General features: G+C 43.5%; 2 protein-coding genes across 2 annotated transcripts in view; one reads left to right on the forward strand and one right to left on the reverse strand.

The window, feature by feature from the left end:
• Positions 1–21,495, forward strand: part of LOC126872666 (serine/threonine-protein kinase fray2-like) — a 306,704-nt gene that overhangs the window by 218,233 nt on the left and 66,976 nt on the right. The window lies entirely within an intron of this gene.
• On the reverse strand, positions 5,542–5,862 carry LOC126872618 (uncharacterized). Its single transcript, XM_050632723.1, has one exon. The coding sequence runs from the start codon at positions 5,860–5,862 to the stop codon at positions 5,542–5,544; it is 321 nt and encodes a 106-aa protein (XP_050488680.1).

The raw sequence follows: 21,495 nt of genomic DNA on the forward strand, positions 1-21,495 counted from the left end.
GCTGTCGGTACTAAACCGGCTCCCAGCTTCGTGACATCGTCACTTCCAGTGCCTGACCGCACTGAACTCCATCCCATGGCCGCACCTGGGCTCATATAATTCTACGATCCTCTGGGATCGGGGTACTCACATCGCCATGGTCACTGTTCTCGTCATCACAACAGAGATCCAACTCCGCAGGAATGCAACTATCCGGCATTTTCATTAACCTGTCATGACTGTACTTGTATGACCTTTTCCCATCCAGTGTTTTCAAGGTATATCGGTCTCCTTCCAGGACCTCCGATACTACAAACGAACCCCTGAATTTTGGATCCAATTTTGTCTGGTTCCTTTCTTCATTTTGGCGTAGTACCAAATCACCGGGATTAAACCTAACTACTTTAGCTTTGGTTTTATCGAATCTCTCTTTGTCATACCTAGCACTAGTTTCCATCTCTTTTATTGCCTGTTGTCTTACACTGGAGATATCTATTTCTTTTTCCTCGATGTTATCAGGTAGTAATAAGTCATACGGTCTTGCTGCTCTACCAATCAATAACTCTAAAGGACTCGATTTGGTTACGCGGTTGATGGTGCAATTCAAAGCCAATTGCATCTCCCCGATCGCGTCTTGCCATGAACGCCCGGTCGTTTCTACCGTTGTGAACATATTTTTTAACGTGCTCATAACACGTTCTACTTGCCCATTGGCCCTACTTGCACCGGTCGCGATCAAATGAACTTTGATTTGTTTGCTTGCACAGAATTCTTGAAATTCCCGGCCCGTGAAACATCTACCCTGATCTGCTATTATCCGACAGGGACTACCGAACAAAAACAAGGCGGACTTAAGTGCCTTGATAACGCTAAGCGAATCCAATTTGCGTGTGTGATGTAAGTGCACGAATTTCGTAAAGACATCGATCAAGATAACGACATACTCTTTCGAGTCATTCTTGCCACTCAGCTTGCCCGTTATGTCCATGTGCACCGTATGCCACGGTATGCCGGTCTTAGGTATAGGATGCAGTTCAGCCTGTATTTTACCTGAACTAGCCTTCGAAACTCTACAAGCATGGCAGTTCTCGACAACTTTGCGAACATACTTCGCCATTCCCTCGAACCAATAATACTCATAGAGCTTCTCGAGCGTTTTATCCCATCCTAAGTGCATAATTGACTGATGCACATGGTTGATGACGGACCATCTAAAACCTCTCGGAACAATGGGTAAGCAAAGGGTTCTGCCCTTTCGTTGTATTTTACGGTAAAGTGTACCGGATCGCAGTTCGTAGGTATTCGCGATATCTTCCGCGAGCTCTTCGTTCTGTAATTTATTAACGATTTCGGAGATTTGCGGATCGCGACGTTGTTCCGCTAATAGCCAATCTTCGGGGATCTCGGCCAGATTAATCTCTTTCTCTGCGACCTTGTCTATCATACGGCGATTCAAGCCTACGGGGTTTCGCGAAAAGAAATCTACGTGGGCCATTCGTTTACCCTCTCGATACGTGATGTCAAAATCGAATGTTTGCAAATAAGCCCACCACCTATAAACCCGGTCGTTTAAGTTTACTTTGTTGCTGGAGGCTTTCAAAGAATTACAGTCGGTAACTACTAAGAATTTCCGTCCATGTAAGTAGTGTCGGAAATGCTTGACGGCGCTTACTACTGCTAGTGTCTCCAGTTCGTACGAATGATACCTAGATTCCGCGGGACTGGTCCTTTTACTATAATATTCGATGACTCTGTTTTCCTTTTCGACTTTATGCATTAAAATAGCTCCATACCCCTCCGAACTAGCGTCGGTATGTAGCTCTATGGGACGATTGGGATCAAATATCATTAACACCGGCGCGTCGGTCAGAACGGAAATTATCTGTTGTCTTATCTTTTCGTGCCTGTCCGTCCAAGTTATGTGCTTGTTACTAGAAGTGAGTGCGTACAAGGGTTTCATCACTTGTGAAAATTTAGGAATAAATTTTCGGAAGTAAGAGGCCAAACCTATGAACTGCCTAAGCTGTGTGACGGTCGACGGCGCAGGTAAAGAATTCAAAGCTTGTATTTTTCCCGGGTTTGGACGAACTTCTCCGTTACGAATTACATATCCCAAATAAAGTACCGACGTTTTCAGAAAAGAACATTTAGCGAAATTGAAAGAAAATCCGGCGTTTACGAGAGTGTTTAGTACAGTGTGCAACCTTTCTAGAGCTTGATCTATTGAGTCGGCGATTATTAGAACGTCGTCCAAATAAATAACGACATACGAATAAGCGAGGTCGCCTAAGGCCTTGAAAATGGCTCTCTGGAAAACGGCTGGTGCATTTTTCAACCCAAACGGTATCGTCACGTATTCGTATTGACCGTCGGGGGTAACGAACGCAGTATATTCCGTCGAGTTAGGATGAATGGGAATCTGGTGAAATCCGCTAGCCATGTCCAGGCTAATGAAGTATCTCGCACTCTGCAATCTCGCGATTTGGTCAGCAATAAGGGGTAAGGGATACCGATCCGCGACCGTATTTTTATTCAGCGCTCGAAAGTCTACACACAATCTGTCTGAGCCGTCCTTCTTCTTCACGAGTATCATAGGGCTCGCGAACGGCGAATTACTAGGTTTTACGATTTGTGCTTTCATTAATTCGTCTATTCTCTCGCGTACTATTCTTCGCTCTTCCTCGCTAAGCCTGTAAGGGCTTCTCTGCACGGTGACGTTGGGATCAATTCCAACTGACCCGTACTGACGCGAGTACGCGGGAAACCCGTAATGAATGATTCTTTAAATTTTTCGAGAACAGAGATTAATCGATCTTTGTCGTTACCGATCACATCAGTGTCAACCTCGTTAATGTTGACCGCATCTTCCGCGACTTTACCACAAGCGTTAACGACCTTTGTTTTACAAATAACGAGGCTATTTTGCGTGATATTTACGTCGAATCCCTGGCTCAAAATCTCGCGACCAATCATGATGTCGTATTTTAGGTAATCGTCGGCAAGGGCATGAAAAATGTAAGACCGTTAATACAAACAGTGGACAAAATCTGAAGTGTACTCTTAATACAAGTATTCCCGATCCCCCGCATCACTACCACATCGGTTATTCTTTTACCCGAAAATTTCGAGGCTAGGGACTCTTTGATTAACGAACACTCGGCCCCAGAATCAAAGTAAAATGGATACGACTCACCCAGACGGCTTAATCTACCAGCCGGAGCTTCCACTACACAGGAGTCGATCCGGCGTTCGTCAATGGAATCGTAGTTTCTTTTCCGCGATGATGGGCAATTAGGCGCGATATGTCCCTCCTCGTGGCATTTGAAGCAGGTCACCTTCGACGATGCGGCCGGTCGTTTTTCCTTCGGGCTTCGTACATCCTGCCCCTTCCCCGTTTGTATTTGCAGGCGACACTCCGTTCTCCCATGTCCGAGAGCACCACAGCGGTAGCACCCAATCCGAGGAACCGATAGCCCGCTTCGCCTAGCCTCAGGTTCCGCTAGTGAACCTCCCGGCGAAAACGTCGGCTGATCGTTGTAAGGGAGAATCCTCATTTCATCATGAAATTGGTCCTCCGTCCTGATATTATTCGCGAGCGTTAGTCGCCGAAAGCGTCGATCTTGTGAACTCAGTATATAAAGGGCGAGGGCATTGATCACTTCGGGCATCGTTAGATCTTGCAACTTCATCTGCAGCATGGAGCGGAGGCGACTACCGTACGCTCCCGGGGATTCAGTCTCCGACGGTCGTTCTCTGGATATCCTTATTAACGCCGAAGCGGCTCTCTCTCTGCCACCAAAACGCGAAAGAAATTGTTCCTTAAACGTTGGCCAGGTAAGCTTTCCACCGCGCACCATTTGTGAAAGCCAATGCGCAGCAGAACCACTTAGGGCGCGATTTAGAGCGGAAAGTAACGCACTATCTTGCATCGGGTGGTCTTTTAAAATCAAATCAGCATGAGAGCACCACGCGGATGGATCGGCGCCCGCACCTTCGGGGTCAAAACGTGGTAACGTTGCATCCTTAGATTCCGTACTCGGTCTTTGCTCCTCCGGTTTGTGCGCTAGCGTCTGAATTAACTCGCGCATAAGGACCATTTGCTCTTGTAGCACTTTAAACGGTTCTAATCCCACTTCTGATATCGGATCACGATTCGAATTTTGGGCGCGCGACGACTCTTCATGTGGACTAGCCATCGTTTCACAAAGCCGAGATTTTATTTACACGTATATACAGGTCTATCACTAAGCTTAACAAATAATAAGTACAACTAATAATAAGTTTAACAAACACTAAGCCTAATGAATAATACGATCTACGAATAATTAAATTAAATAATACTATTAGCAATGTTTGAGTTCAAACGAATCCACGGTCACCGGGATAACTCCTTACTAAGCGAAACTAACTTAGACGCAAATGCGATCGTCGAAAATGCTCGACGTGTCACTCTCCAAGACAATCGCAAGAATGCCAGCCTCGTGGAGATTTTTCTCCCTGTACGATTGCATTTTGTTTTCTATACCCGTTTGAAAGCATCGAGAAGGTACCAAACGCCGTTGCTAGGCACACTCGTTGGAAGCATCGAGAAAGTTCCAAACGCCGTTGCTAGGCAGTTTCTGCCTGGAGTTTTGATTACTAATACAATGTATGTACCCCATTGCATCGGCACCTCCGAGGCAACATCACACGTGGCTCGGCCCGCTCTCGAGGCCGCATGCCGCCACAACCACATTTCTCGGAAAACACATACAACCACTCCAGACCTCCGTTAGATAAAACATCCATCCCGTGACCGTGGCTACGTTCAGCGACCGATTGTCACCTCGAACCCAATCTCGCTTATTACAAATCTTAAGCAATTACAACTATAATAAAATCTAGGCTAAGGTACTAGGGGATGTTCCCAAAATTTCCAAGGAAAGGCTTCGGCTTTCCTTTCATCTCCGACATATAAAATAATTATCACATACATATTTACGTTCCACTGTTTGAGTTGTATAGTCCGGTGTCTCCAGGCCATGTCGTATATCTTTTCAATATCCAGACAAATCGCTATTAGATGCTATTTTTTAAGAAAGACTTCACAAATGGTTGAGTCAAGCATAACAAGATATTGTCTAAATTCATTTTGGTCTTTTTCAATATTGATTTCAAATTACCATCGCAGCCTTCTGTTTAATACGTTTTCTAACAGCTTGTACATACAACACGTAAGAGAGATAAATCTTTTTTTTGCACGTGGAGAAATCCTCATGGACACTCCGCTGTTGCTAATAATAGGTGACAGCAGAATAGTGTCGGACTCCTACCGACTAAAACTCCACGATGACCATTCTACGCGTATGACAGGAGTGCTCCAGGAACCTCTTATGAATTATCTTCTGTTGCACCCCTTTCCCGCGTCCTCTTGTTCGAGCCAGTCCTAAGAATTCTCCGTCTGTTTAATTTGGCGTTAAGGGGAGCCATTGCCTCTAGCGCTATCGCCCCTTCTAGTCGTAGTCCGTTGGGACGGCGATGAAGCGGCTTTAGGCCACCTGACTGCCATCCTCCTCCATCGTCTTATCCTACAAGGGTGAGAGTTTTCTTTCTCTCCCTTTCTGCTCGCTCCTTTGCGAGCATAACTCGCTCGCAGAAGAGGCGGACGGCCTCGTATTCCTGTGGCCCTCTCAACATCGCTTCTACAATCGCCGAGGGGGTCAGTCTTTCGCCTATGACGTGCCGCAGGGTGTAGCGGGACAGCTCCCACGCCGGATAAAGCTGCAGCGTGTGCTGCGCTGTGTCCCTGCCCTCCCCGCAGTGGTGGCAAATGTCCGCCGTCTCCCGTCCGATTTCCCTCAGGTACTTGCCGAACACGCCGTGTCCAGTGAGCACCTGGGTCATCCTATAGGTGAGCGGGAGGCCGCCACGGCTTCTCCATGTCTCCCAGTTTGGGAGGTCTGCCTCCGCGCCTCGATGTTCGCCTCCCTCGTTAATCAGCTGGGATCGTCACTGGTCCCACGCGTCCTCCCCGGCGGTTCGTAGGTCGTTTGGGACCGCCTGCTCGGTCGAGTCCTCTCTCGGATCCTATACTCTCCAGCGGGCGTATCTTCTTTAAGGGAGATAAATCTGTAACTATCTGGATGAATTTTGTTTTTTTTTTTCAAGTTGTAATATGTGGACGATTATCGCTTCTTGTCATTTGACGGGAAAAGATGTCCAACCGCATGCGATTATAAATATTTAACAGATACGCTAGTGCTGATTTTGGTAGTTGTTGAATAAAAAATGTTGGGAATGATGTTGGATTGTGGACTAGAGTTCTTTGATAGATTTTATCGTAGATTGGAGTTCGCTGATCAGGATTAGTGTGTAAAGAGTGATGATTTTGCTGGTGATATGAGGATAACAAGATGCGTATCTTGAACTTTCTTCTACACTTGTATTGATTTTAAGAAATCTTCAATCGAAATTCAAATTACTTGAGTTATTCTCAAAGGTATTTGTACGTTTCCGAACACTCACAGTTGTGAACGGGTTGACGGAGGAAAGGAGTTGCTATCCAGACAGATAGATTACAAAGTGGACTGTATAAATTTATTGGATGCGTGACTATCAAAGGACTGTCCCTTCTAGATGTGATATATATGAATTGTCATGTCGTGTCTGACGGTCAGACCGTCATGTCAGACGACGAATGATTGTTCGTATGTAACTACCCTGCCATTTCCGGCGGTTGGACGACAATGGTTGAACCTCGTGAGACAGAAGAGAACAATACCTGACGACTGACTATTGGTAACTGCCCTGAATATACCTCATTGTGTCCGGCGGTCATACCATCACCTGAGGGTGTCGTAAGGCAGGGGAACAAATTTATTTTTAATTTCAATTCTAGACTTAAATTTTTGCGCAAGGAGCGGAAAATGCTGTTACGAGTACCCAGATTGGACTATGTGGGACTCGGCCAATGGCGTTGTCCCATATCCACAAAAAAAAGAAACACTCCTCTTTCTGCTCCTCTTCTGTGCAAGCATCAATTCAGGGTTGGGCTTAACTACGTACCGCTCCCTCATATTTGAGTCCCATTTCTTCTTCTTCTTCTTCCCCTTGTTCTTCTCCTCTCTTCGAATCTCTCCTGCATCATTCTTGATAGCATGATTTTTCTGCACAAGGCTTGAAATCTTGCTCCGGTTTCTCGCCTTCCTTCTTCACCACTAGCTCCATTAAAATTTTCATTTTTAGTGGTGTGCCGACGTAATTTTCTAGCTCCGTCCTCTCACGTATCCACCTTGGGCAGTGGAAAAGCGCATTTTCAGCGTCATCCCCTTCGCTATTGCAGCCCCAACATCGGGAGTGGTCCTCTTTATAAATCATTTTACGATAAGCATTAAGGATCCCATTGCCTGTCAGGATCTGCATGGTGAAGTGAGCCATATTCCTCCTATATCTTCTAAATAATCATACATCAGCTATCAGTCGCTTCATTCAATTGTCTTCTGTGTAAAATCGCCACTCCTTCTTCCATTTCTCCACGATGCGCTCACTGCCATAATCTTCTCTTGATAGGCCGAGGCGGCACCAGCTCTTGACGGGTGTTATACTGCTCTTGATGATCCTCCTTCACGCGATATTTTTCGGCCCGAAGCTCAGCTGTGAAGTAAATGGTCATAATGCTCATAAGCGCGCACAGTGCTGCATGGGACACTGTACGGTAGGCCGTCGGAACTCTTGTCAATGCAGCCCTTTGGGCCCTTTTTAGGGTGTTCCTATTCTTCTTAATTTTTACTAGCTTGGCCCATGCAGACGCCGCATACAACACTGCCGACAGAACTGGTGGGCCCGTTGACATTGGGAAGCAAAGATCTAGATGCTCCCGTAAGGGCGTCAGTCTTCTCGCACACCATTTCCAAGTGAGCTCCAAACCTTCTTTTGCAATCCATCTGGACCCCAAGGTATCTCACTTCCTGTCTCGTCGTCAGGAGGTATTCCTCGACGTTTATCTCGATTACCTTAGGAATCCGTTTGCCCGTCAGGAATATCACCTCAGTCTTCTCACGAGCAATTCTTAATCCACAATCGGCACACCACCGCGAAATCACGCCCATCGCAACGGATAACTTTGTGGTCGCCCCTTCTTGCTTAGGCACGTCAAGTATGACCACTAGTCGCCGGCAAAGGCCACCGCGTTCAGGTGAGGCATCGCCTTTAACTTCTTTAATAACCCATCGTACACCAGGTTCCCTGCGGCAGCAGGGTTCCCAAAGCAGCGGTCACAGTATTGATCCCTGAGAGAAACCCGCGTACACGTTCCTCCTAACTGTTCCTCCCGTCGTTCTGAATATAATCCTTCTGTCCACGAAATAATTATCGAATAACGTGAGCAGTTTCTTGGGTATCCTACTAATATCCACTTCTCTCAAGATCACGCTCCAACTGAAGGTATTAAACGCGTTCTTCATATCGACTGCAACCAACACAGTTATCCTGTTTCTTCTTTTGGCTTCGTCGGCAAGATTAACCACACGGCGCAGGGCGACCACAGTGCTCCTCCTCCTTCTGAACCCATATTGATTTTCATGAAATGGGTCCAGCCCCAGACTTTCTTCGATTAGAATCTTACTCAGTGCTGGGAGCACGCTGATCGGCCAGAATGAAGATGTCAGTGGTGAGACTTTACCCGGTTTGGGAATGAGGACCACCTTCGCCTCCTTCCATTTTGCCAGAATCTTGCCTTCGGAGTTCACCGCGTTCAATACCCTCAGTACTTCCTCCGCTCTTTCTTCTATCAATACTCTGGTCGCCGTCCTTTGTATACCGTCTACATCGACCGCTTTCTTCGGATTAATCTTCTTGCCTTTCACCATAATCCTGCAGCCGTCATCATCCACGTCACTACCTTCATTCAGATTCCTAGACCTTTTTTTTTTCTTTTTTTTGTACGTGGAGAAATCCTCATGGACACTCCGCTACTGCAGTAGACGCGTAGCAGCAGAGTAGTGTCGGACTCCTACCGACTAAAACTCTACGATGACCATCCTACGCGTGCAACGGGGGTGCTCCAGGAACCTCAATGAATTAACTTCTGTTGCACCCTCTTTTCGAATCCTCTTGTTCGAGCCAGTCCTAGTATCTCCTGTCTATTGAATTGGCGTTAGGGGGGGGGGTCATTGCCCCCAGCGCTGCGCTCCTTCAGGCGTGGTCCATTGGGATGGCGGTGGGGCGGCTCTAGGTCGTCTGACTGCCATCCTTTTCCATCGTCTTATACTGCAGGGGTGAGAGTTCTTCTTCCTCTCCCTTTCCGCTCGCTCCTTCGCAAACATAACTCGCTCGGAGAAGAGGCGGACGGCTTCGTATTCCTGTGGCCCTCTCAGCATCGCCTTTATAATCGCTGGGGGAGGGGGTCAATGTTCCTCCTGTGGCGTGCCGCAGGGAGTATCGGGGCAGCTCCCATGCCGGGCAGAGCTCCAAGGTGTACTGCGCCGTGTCCCTGTCCTCTCCGCAGTGGTGGCAGATGTCTGTCGTCTCCCGTCCGATTCTCTTCAGGAAAACGCCGAACACGCCGTGTCCAGTGAGCACCTGGGTCATCCTATAGGTGAGCGGGAGGCCGCGACGGCTTCTCCATGCCTCCCAGTTTGGGAGGACCGCCTCCGGGCCCCGATGTTCACCTCCCTCGTTGATCAGCTGGGATCGCCACCGGTCCCACGTGTCCTCCTCAGCGGTTCCTATGTCGTTCAGAGCCGCTTGCTCGGTCGGATTTTCTCCCGGAGCGCTAGCGCCCGGAGCTCCCATGGGGGGGGGGGGGGGCGCGGCTACGGCGGTCGCCGACGCGTGAGACACCGTCCGGTATCCCCTAATGATTCTGATGGCGGTTACCCTGTGTAGCCTCCTCAGGAGCAGGATGCTGCGGCGGCTCGCCATCAGATCATCCGCTCATACCAGGGCCGCGTACATCACTCGGGACCGAACAACATCCTCGTACAGTCGGCTCACCGCGTCTCCCGCCCCGCCGATGTTCGGTAGCAGGCCGCACAGGGCATTAGCAGCCACCGGCACTTTCGGAATCAGGCAGTCGAAGTGTGGCTCGAACGTCCACTGGCTGTCGATGACGAGACCCAGATATTTCATCTGCGAACGTTCGTAACCTAAGGCGCTAACCACCACTGCCGTCGTACGATAGTAGTTGCTGTCGAGTGCTGCTACAGATGTATCAACTGTTGGTGGAGTGACGAAATCAGCAATTTTAGAAGAATGACGATGAAGAGAAGGAGAAAGGTGCGGAGAGCCTGGATGAGAGGCACAAACGACGCGGCTCGATTGACCGAAGAATTTAAGGGGAACAGGAAGAAGTTGGCGAGGATGATTAAGGACTCTAAAGAAAGGTGTCGGAAGGAATTCGAAGGAATGCGATGCTGGATCGGGATTCATTGGGGGGGCCATACAGGGCTATCATGTCCAGGGTGGCTCGGAGAACGAGGACGGAAGGTCATCACGTGGATAGGGCCCGTGACATACTACTTCGGTCGCTGGCGCTCAAAAGGAGATACGCCCGCTGGAGAGTATGGCATTCGGGAGAAGATTTGACCGAGCAGATGGCCCCAAACGACCTAGGAACCGCCGAGGAGGACGCGAGGGACCAGTGGCGATCCCAGCTAATCAACGAGGGAGGCGAAGATCGAGGCGTGGAGGCGGTCCTTCCAAACTGGGAGACATGGAGAAGCCGCCGCGGCCTCCCGCTGACATACCAGATGACCCAGATGCTCACTGGACACGGCGTGTTCGGCGAATACCTGAGAAAAATCGGACGGGAGACGGCAGACATTTGTCACCACTGCAGAGAGGGAAGGGACACAGCGCAGCACACGCTAGAGCTCTCTCCGGCGTGAGAGCTGCTCCGCTACACTCTGCAGCTCGCCATAGGAAAAAGATTCACCCCCTCGGCGATTATAGAAGCAATGTTGAGGGGGTCACAGGAATACGAGGCCGTCCGCATCTTCTGCGAGCGAGTTATGCTCGCGAAGGTGCAAGCGAAAAGGGAGAGAAAGAGAAACTCTCACCCTTGTAGGATAACGCGATGGCCCAAATTAAACAGACGGAGAATTCTTAGGACTGGCTCGAACAAGAGGACGCGGGAAGGGGGCGCAACAGAAGTTAATTCATAAGAGGTTTCTGGAGCACTCTGTCATACGCGTAGAATGGTCATCGTGGAGTTGTAGTCGGTAGGAGTCCGACACTACTCTGCTGTTACGCGATTATTAGAAGAGCGGTGTGTTCGTGAAGATTTCTCCACGTACAAGAAAAAAAAGGTTACGAACGTTCGGGACCCGGGTTCAAATCCCAATTAGTCCGATTGTTCTTTCCATATCATATAAATGAGAAGAAAAAGCAGCAGTACCCAAGCAGCGACGTCTAGCCCAGCAGTGGAACTATCACCACAACTAACTACACATAACACCTCAAATTGGTGACCCCGATGTGATCGACAGCGAAGAAGAGGTGACCCTCGACGCCTCACCTCCGATCCACGCAAGCATGTGACAGGATATGAGACGATGACCAAACCGGGAGTGAAGTGGTCAGTGTAAAGTCCATGGGCATCACCACCAGTACGTCATACTAAAAGGAGAAGCAGAGGCCTACGACCGTACACGAAAACGCCCTCACCGTATCGACAGGTATCCTCCGCCACGTAGAAGACTTCGCGCAACATCTGCACGGGTTTGACAACAAAAAACTGACCCCTGCCCCGATGTCACTCTCTCGCAACCGCACACGAAAACAACGATGTCCTACGACCACGACGACAGCAGCGCAGTGGTTTGCGCCTTAGGTTGCGAACGTTCACGTCAAATCCCGACGCCCGTAGTCTGATTTTTCTTTCCACATCTAAATGAGAAGAAAATGCAGCAGTAGTTCAGCAACAGCGTTATCTACGCCAGCAGTAGCTTTATCACCACAATAACCAATACACCTCAGTCTTTCCTCTGCACGTGAACGCTTATTTATAAATAATATTCAACTCTGAATCGGTTGTAAATAGCTTTTCATGTGTTTCCATACCGTTTTCAGTTGCTGAAATTTCTTGTTCATCGCATACTGAACAGTCTTCTTCTATTCTGTTATTTCTTTTCTATAATTTTATTTTGAGAATTCTTGACATTTTTAGGGCAAATATTTATCACAGAATAACACTATGTACGGAATACAAAATTATTGTCAAATCTGATATGCTTTACTTTTTCTTTTATAACAATTTTACACAAAACGCTCTTTATCTTTGAGTTTTAGAGATAACAAGTTTAGATGTCGATTGTTAGACTAACAAACTGAGATTTATTCTGGTCGAAAGGACGATAGCAAGTAAGAATATGGTCTGTAACACCGATATTTATACGAAAATATTGTTGAGTATTGGCCGTTCTTCGCCAATGGTTACTGGAGGGTGGGGTTGGGAAAAACCCGCTTTTTCCGTGTTTCCACTAAGAAACTTCTCGACTTTTAAAATGTTTGTAACAATGGACTGTAAAAAATGCTAAATTTTGTGACGGTTCCTTAGGATTATTATGGGCCTGAGTTGATATGTCTTGACAGCTGGTGGCCATCTTGATCGAGGGATGGATTATGTTTTATGAGAAGATAACGGGCGTAACTGCTGTTATTATTTGTTATTACTGTTTTCGTTTATCATCTGACCTTGAGATAGCCTTTTCTTTGTACTGATTGTATATATTTTAAGAATATCTAAAATATTTTGTCGGCCGGTCAAATTGACTTCTCGCGGTAGTCAAGACAGAATACAAATTTTTCTCATAAAATAAAAGAGCAAACTAAAAGTATTTCGGAGATGAAAGGACACGGAAACCTTCCCTTTGACATTATGGGAAAACCCATCAACACTTTAATCTAGATTCTACCATAGCCGCAATTAAGCAATTGTTGTCATTCAATCCGATTGTATTTGTTCGAGATTTGTGATAATGATCTTGGGTTCGAAGCGACAACCAGTCGCCGAACGTAGCCGCGGTCAAGGGATGAACGTTTTTACTTAACATAGGGATGGAGTAATTCTATACTTTTCCTTAAAAGAAATAGCTGTAGCGGCACGCGACAGTAAACATTCTAACGGTTTCTGTCCCGTGGCTCGCCACACGCAGACCCTATTCTTCGAGTAAGATGATTGCCAGATGTCGATGCGTCTCCGCAGTACATGTTCGGCTAGCTCGAGGGCCCGTTATAAATCTTAAGATTTAGTCAACTAAAGTCCTTCAAACAGACAAACAGTCTTTGTCCCAACTACGGGAAAATAGGGGAGACCTATTTTTCAACGAGCGGCGTCTCCCACTAGCAACCTTCCCTCGAGGGCGGCTAGCATCTTTTTCTAACCACCGATATGGAGATTGACCAATTAGCAGCAACGCCAATTTCCCTTACTTTCTGAACGAAGGCTTTTCTCGACGAATCCGATGATCTCGTGTCCTTAGACACACCCCATTGTAGTTTTCCTCTGTGGCATCATCGGGACGGGAAAGTCATTCTTGCTCGCGATCTCATCGATGAAAGGAGTAACCCTTTACGACCAGTGAATATTACGCGTCCGACTTAGATTTTGCGAGTACGTTCATCTATCATCCCGTCGACCGCGGATTCGTTATTGAACCTAGGATCATTGTCATTAGTTTCTCGAGTACCTAACTACCACAGTTATTTGTCCGGTTCTATAATAATCGTATTTGCACTAGTCAATGTCTTCTCTATTGCATAACGACAACGTGTAACCCAAACGAAGATTCGTTTCACGCCCCGAACCCTAATTCTAATGTAAACCCGACATATAAGTATTATATATAGTTATGTATATATAAAAGGATATTTGTAATATTATTTAAGCATATTTTTCTTTCATTTGGTTCGCTTCAAAACATAGTTTATATAGGTGTGGCGTATGGGTATCAATAGGACGCCGACAGGTCGACGCATCAACGCGGCGCAACACCTCCCGGGCGATCCGCGGGTACCAACCGCCAACACCAGAGGGCTACGACGACAACGAGTCTGTCTATCTCGCTAGCGGTCGAATATACGGGCGAACGATACAATTACCGCACCTAGCGAGACTCCCTTTACGTCTAAGGCAGGGACTACCGGGCATAGCCTTACTGACGAGTCCACCGGTAGTCCTGGGACGAAACGCAAAACTCTCTTTTCATCTGGCAGCGACAACCTCCGCCAAATACGGTATTTTTGTCCTAACTTTTACGTATATCTTGTACAAAAAACAGTTATGTGTGTGAATGTCAGAGTTGCTACAAATGTTTCCACTATTCGTAAACGATTTTGTCTGAGATCTTACGAGTTTATGTAAAATAAATCAAAGTCGTGATATTAAAAGTATGATACGGGTGTTGCTAGTTCATATTAATGTATTTCTTATACACAGAAAACGACTTTCTGTCTTCCTATTACTTCCCTTCTTATTTAAAATAATAAAATATTTAGCAAACAGATTATTTGATAATTCATTTCTCAAATAAAATTTTCAAATAAATTTATTTGTTATTTTATTTTAAGTTATTAATCATCTTTTTATTTAATATTTTCAGTTCATACAAAAAGTGCTGTTTGAAATTAGTGTTTTTGAAATAATTGAAATGAATATTTTTCATGTAAATAATTTTCAAAAATTCTTCATAACAAAACTTATTAAAAATACAATTTTTGTTAATAAGGATTTTGATATTGCCCTCATATGATAAATACAAAAATGTAACACGTTTGTTCCCTATGATCTATAAATAAAGTATATATTACCTGGAGTTTATTTTGTTCAGTCGTAGTACAGCTTTGTCTATGTTCTTGTTGAAATTTCGGTTGATATGGCTCCAACATTCTAATCTTCCGCCAGCGATTGAAAAATAACGCAATTGCCGCAGCCCAAAGAAGCAGGACCAAAATAACAATCAAGGCCTCCTCAGCTCTGACTATAACTGCATTTGGTTTCGGAATGCCTGTTGCAACATTATATTCTATTGTTATACATTCATCGTTGGAACAATCATGGATTAATGTATTTTTCATATTTTCCCTATTTAAACATAATGTATTCAAGTTTTAAATGAACAGTCGATTACAAAAATATTTGAACACTTACCGCAGGAAATCTTAAAAAGTGTATTACATGCATTATTCGAAATTTTTTGTATTTGTTCAGTTAGCATCGTAATGAGACATGACTATCGTTATCACATAGCAGTAATAAAATTTGGAATTAATCCGAAAATGTACATAGAAATTGCAAGACATTTATTGCAAACATATACTTACTTTTCACTAATATAATTTGTGAAAAAGTAGTATAATCCCGCTACATGTTTTTGCTTACGGTATAGTGAATATAGTGAATGTTTTGATGATATCCAAAAATATCTTGTAACGTATATAGATACAATACGTTTTTAAATCTGTTTTAAATACAAATATAATCACCATAGCAGTGTCTCGTTACAGTGCTAATGAGATCTCAAAATGCTTTATATAATACAATGCACGAGAAGTTTCTGAGGGTGTCTGAATATTTTTGTGAGCCATTGCAGGTATAAAGTTTCTACGAATATTCAAGTACTTTTCTGGGTAACAGTATACACCAGATCACGCACCATTATAATATTTAACATTGTCTAATGAAGTCTTTTTTCCATAAACTTTAACGTTTATTAATTTTTAATAGATTAAGAAAGTCTTACAAATTTTCAATCTCACTCGTAAAGTAATTCTAAAACACATGAACAACAAATAGAATGGAAGATCTTATATTACAAATGTCAAAATTGAAAGAAATACGCTGGCTTACGAAAGTATTCCAACATCCTTTAAAACAGAATAGTTTTTTAAAAATTGAACGTAAATTTTTGTGAAAAATTAGGAGAATTAATTTACTAAGTAAGATATAAAAAATTGTAATTAGTTGGAATCACGAAGAGAATAGTAATAGGAAAATTTAAACAACAATTTCTTTGATTTATATTAGTTGTGTACATGCTAGAAATTTTATCGAGTATATTATCATGAATAGATCTTTATGCAAATACATATTTTTATAGGAAGTAAGTACAGTTATGAAACTTGGTTAGAAATTTATTTTGTCATTAGAAGATTCTAAAAATACAATGTTTATTCTGCATTTTTATATATCACATATGTTATCCATAAGTGAATATTTCTTACATAATTTCTTGCATAATTTTGCACATATTTAGTTGATAATTTATCAAGTAATAATATGTAAGACCGGCTAAATCTAATAATTTATTATTATTTGTGTAATTATCTATTTATAATAGATGGAGCAGCGTCGCTCGCACTTCCTCTGTCACTTCAATTACCTACCTCGTCTTTATTTCATATTGTATTTTCCTTGTTAGTAAACTGTGCTATGAGTCGATATCATTCTAAGTTTCATTGTTATAGAAATTACAATTATTTGTATATGCATTTAAATTTAATAATTTATATGTATTATATTCATATTTATACCGCGTGCACAAATCTGTGGCGTTCCTTATATAGCTTTACCATTAGCAATTTTGATTTTTGTAACCTTTTGTAAATTTTCATGTTGATTAAAAGAAAGAAGACAAAGATACATGGAACAAAAAAGATTATAGAAGAAAAGTTTAAGCAAGAAGATAACTGTGTGATTATCGGGGATGTAGTCACAAATAGTAGCAGTATTTTGGAGACAACACATATGTTAACACTTTAAGTATTTTATCTAATTTTGGAAGTTTGCTTAACTTGCATGCTTAATTACTTTTAATCTATGACACGTGTACGCGACAAAAGCGCCACTTGCTGTAAAATTGAAATACACTATAAAAAATGATAAACTTTTTTAGTTCTCTTTTTCAAAAATGTATACCTTTATTGTTTAAAAATTCATTAATATTATGCACAGAATTTTAAATCTGACTAATTTGTAAACAAAACAGATAATCAGTATTTGAAATTAAATATATTTTTGTACTAAATAATCAATATTTGAAACTAAAAATGTTTTTATATTAAATAATCAAACATTCGGAAAAGAAAAAGTATAAATTAAAAATTTAATTTATTTTTAGACAAGAGAGTGATATTCTTCAAAAGAAGGAAGATCACGTAGTGCCATGTCTATGTATAGCGTTTTATTTATTAACGTTCAGTTCATTTATTATTCTAGAATGTGTTAAAATTATGAATATGTTTCTTGGTTCACCTAAATATTACCTTAAATAGCATAACCAAATTTTTTTTCTCTTTGACGAGTATGTCCGCTATGAAACAAAAAATTGCTATCTTCGTTAATTATTTTTATAATAAATAAAGATCAAAGTAGGTGGAAAATATATCTTTTTATTTCTGAATATGTGTACACTGGTTAAAAATTTTATTTTACTTTTTTCGATAAAAATTTGTATTAAAACATTTTTATATTTTTCTCGAATATTCTTCATTAAATCTAATCTAATGTTTTTATAATTCAGTTTTTAGAGGATAAAATTTGTTTATAATGTAACTACTTTTGAAAATCAATGGATAATACCCGACATCGTGTGTTGATTCGTATATCGAAAATTGAAATGAGAACGTAATAATCACGATACTATCAACTAATATAAATAAAATTATTTTAATAATAATTATTCTACCGAAGTACAAAATAAAAAGTTCTGTAACATTAAGTTGCTTGATTAACCTTAGTTACTAAATAAGCATGTGTCATACTGTTTTTCCTAAAGTACTTAAATATACAACAAAATCTGTTTCACTGTCTCAAGGCCAGTTCGCTGTGGAGTGCCGAAGCGTGCAGACGTGTCTCTAGTGCCCAGTGTAGTCCGAAAACAACACGTGTCGCCCAACCGTCGAAAGTGAACACAGCCAAATGTCTCCTACCCTTTAGAGAGAAGAAAATTCCACGCACCTAACCCCAACCTGAATACTAGCCTCATAGCCACACGACTAGTTATTCATTTCGAATTAACTAGCTCGATGATGGCCCAGCAATCGCGACCAGACTCTCCGGAGCAGACTCGCAACTACCCCGCGCTACCTCCTCCGTGGCAGAAATGTAGCAGAACTCTCCGCACCAACGACGCTAATATTACAAAGAAACGGAAAATCGAAACATCGAAACCAGACATGAACGACATCCGGAACGAACAATCAACGATACAAATAAACACCCACAACAGGTTCGCCGTATTGCAATCCACTAACAACGCCACGGAAATCACAGACCCGCCGCCAAACCCACAAGCACAGAGAATCCCCCCTCCCCCACCAATATTTGTGGATGACGTCATCGACATACAAACAATGATCAAGTCCTTAGAGAGAGATATCTCCAAGGACGACTACAACCTGAAGATCAACAACAACAAAGTAAAAATTCTGCCGACAACCCCTGACGCATACAGAAAAATCACCAAACTGCTTAAGACATTGAACGCCGACTTTCACACGTAACAACTCAAACAAGAAAGACCTTTCCGAGTGGTCCTACGCAACATTCACCACTCAGCAGACATAGACGAACTCAACCACGAACTCTCAAAACTCGGCCACGGAGTCATCAACATAAGTAATATAAGGCATAGAGTCTCGAAAGACCCGTTATCCTTATTTTTCATAGACATAAAACAAAAGCCTAACAATAAGGAAATTTACAACATCAGTCGCACAATGAACGCAATAGTAAAATTCGAACCACCGCTTGTGAAAAAAGAAATAGTGCAATGCAAAAGGTGCCAAAGGTACGATCACACGCAGAAATACTGCAGCCATGCCTTCCGCTGCGTTAAATGTGCAGGCACTCACTCCACTGACCAGTGCGCTAAATCATCGGAAACCCCAGCGAAATGCATCCACTGTCAAGGTGACCAACCTGCCAGCTATAAAGGCTGCTCAGTCTATAAAACTCTATACAAAAACAGGTACCCTAACTCAGAGCAAAAGAGGTAACCAACCAAACACCCAGTCCTACTAAATTCATCACCACCTCAACCTCCTATGCCCAAGCAGTACAAGGCATCCAAAATAACCCGAATAGCCAAAGGGATCTTTCCCAAAATAGTGTCCCCAACTCACCTAACACAGACAACTTCTCTAGGCTTGAGAAGCTAATAGAGAAACAATCGGAGCAAATAAATAATTTGCTATCGCTACTAACACTCACCATGGATAAATTAATACGCCCCGACGCAAAATAAAACCAAGGCGCATAGCTCTTTGGAACGCCAACGGTCTAGCGCAACACAAACTTGAACTAGAACTCTTCTTAAAATAACAGCAAATCGACGTAATGCTCGAATCAGAAACTCACTTCACCGACAAAAACTACCTGAAAATAGATGGTTACAAACAACCATACCCAACACCCCAGCGGAAAGGCCCACGGTGGCACCGGAATCATAATCAAAACAAGTATTAAGCACTACGAACTTCCATCATTCCAGAAAGACTACCTCCAAGCAACAAACGTAGCAATAGAAGACTGTCATGGCACAATCACCACATCAGCAGTATACTGCCCTCCCAGACACTCCATCGCCAAAGAAAACTTTGATAACTACCTGGACACCCTGGGCAATAAATTCATAGCTGGAGGAGACTATAACGCCAAGCAAACCCAATGGGGCAGCAGACAGGTTACAGCAAGAGGCAAAAACCTCTTAAACAGCATAATAAACAACAACCTCAACTACCTCACCACATACGAACCCACATACTGGCCCACTGACACCAACAAAATACCCGACCTTCTCGACTTCTTCGTAACTAAAAATATCTCATCAAGACACGCCCAAATCAACTCCTCGGCTGATCTCTCCTCTGATCATTCCCCCGTGATAGCAACAGTCAGTTCAAGAATTATCGAAAATACACGTAATGGCTCCATTCACAACCAACACACGAACTGGCAGCTCTTTAGAGAAGTCTTTACACACTCAACTTCAGCCTTCACCCCACTAAAAACAAAGGAAGAAATCAAAGCAGCCACGGAATACTTAAACACGAGCATAATAAACGCCATCCGCCTCTCCACACCGACAAAGACGTCTATCAGCAAACAAGAATATCCCCAATACATATTTAAAAAAATAGCAGAAAAACTTAGACCAAGAAGAGTATGGCAGACCCATAAAACATCGGATGACAAACGCAAACTAAACAACGCAACTAGAAAGCTATCCAAAACCATAAAAAATTATAAAAATGACTGTTTCCAAAAATACCTCGCCAGCTTATCCCGCATAGCCGACTCCAACTACTCACTATGGAAGGCCTCCAGGAAACTCACACATCCCCCACAAATAATCCAACCAATCCGCCGTCCGCAAGGTGGATGGGCGCGAAGCCCTATAGAAAAAGCCGACCTGTTTGCTAAATACTTGTCTAAAGTATTCAAACCCCATTCCCCCAAAGCTGCCGCGGACGTTACTGAATACTTGCACACCCCCTTCCAAATGTCCCCTCCTATCGAACCCTTCACTTCTGCAGAGACTATAGAATCAATCAGTCGCCTAAACCCCAAGAAAGCAGCAGGGCACGACCTAATAGGCCATAAGGCAATCAAGGAACTTCCCATAAAAGGGATCGCACTCATCACACCGATTTTTAATGCTATCCTTCGCCTTGAACACTATCCTAAGGCCTGGAAAATCTCATTGATTACCCTCATCCCTAAACCCGGTAAACCGATATACGAAACCAGCTCCTATCGCCCAATCAGTCTTTTACCTACCCTGTCTAAACTATTCGAGAAGATGCTCACGAATCGACTCCTTCCACTCCTAGAGAACTTGAAAACACTCCCAGATCACCAATTCGACTTCCGAAAACAACATTCAAAAGTAGAGCAAATCCACCGCATAACCCATACGATCAGCCAAACACACGAAAAGAAAAAATATTGCTCAGCGGTTTTCCTAGACATCCAACAGGCATTCGACAAAGTATGGCATGAAGGGCTACTATACAAGCTGAAAAAGATCCTACCTCACCCCTACTACTCCATCCTAAAATCCTACCTAACCAATAGACAATTCATGGTTAAATGCCTAGACGCCACTTCTGCAACATTCCCAATAGAATCCGGCATACCCCAAGGTAGTGTCCTCGGACGCCTACTGTACTTCTTCTAAACTGCCGACCTACCTATATCAAACGAGATAACAATAGCGACATTGGCAGACGACACAGCGCTATTAGCTACCCACGCAGACCCGGTAATAGCCTTATCCACTCTCCAGCGAAGTCTCGACTCCATGGAAAAGTGGTTTCATAAATGGGGCTCCAAAATTAACGAAAAAAAATCCTCACATGTAACCTTCACGCTCCGAAAACAAACCTGCCCCCAGGTCACCATCAACAATGCAACAGTTCCTAGCAGGGACTCAGTCCGATACCTGGGCATGACCCTGGACAGGAGACTAACGTGGAAGAAACACATCTCAGATAAAACGAAGCAACTAAAGGACAAACTAAAAAAACTCTATTGGC

The sequence above is a fragment of the Bombus huntii genome, chromosome 13, assembly GCF_024542735.1.
Source record: "Bombus huntii isolate Logan2020A chromosome 13, iyBomHunt1.1, whole genome shotgun sequence".
Classification (NCBI taxonomy): Eukaryota; Metazoa; Arthropoda; class Insecta; order Hymenoptera; family Apidae; genus Bombus; species Bombus huntii.

Excerpts from the sequence above, each read along its gene's own strand:
- LOC126872618 (XM_050632723.1), bottom strand. The coding sequence starts at position 5,862 with ATGACCCAGGTGCTCACTGGACACGGCGTGTTCGGCAAGTACCTGAGG.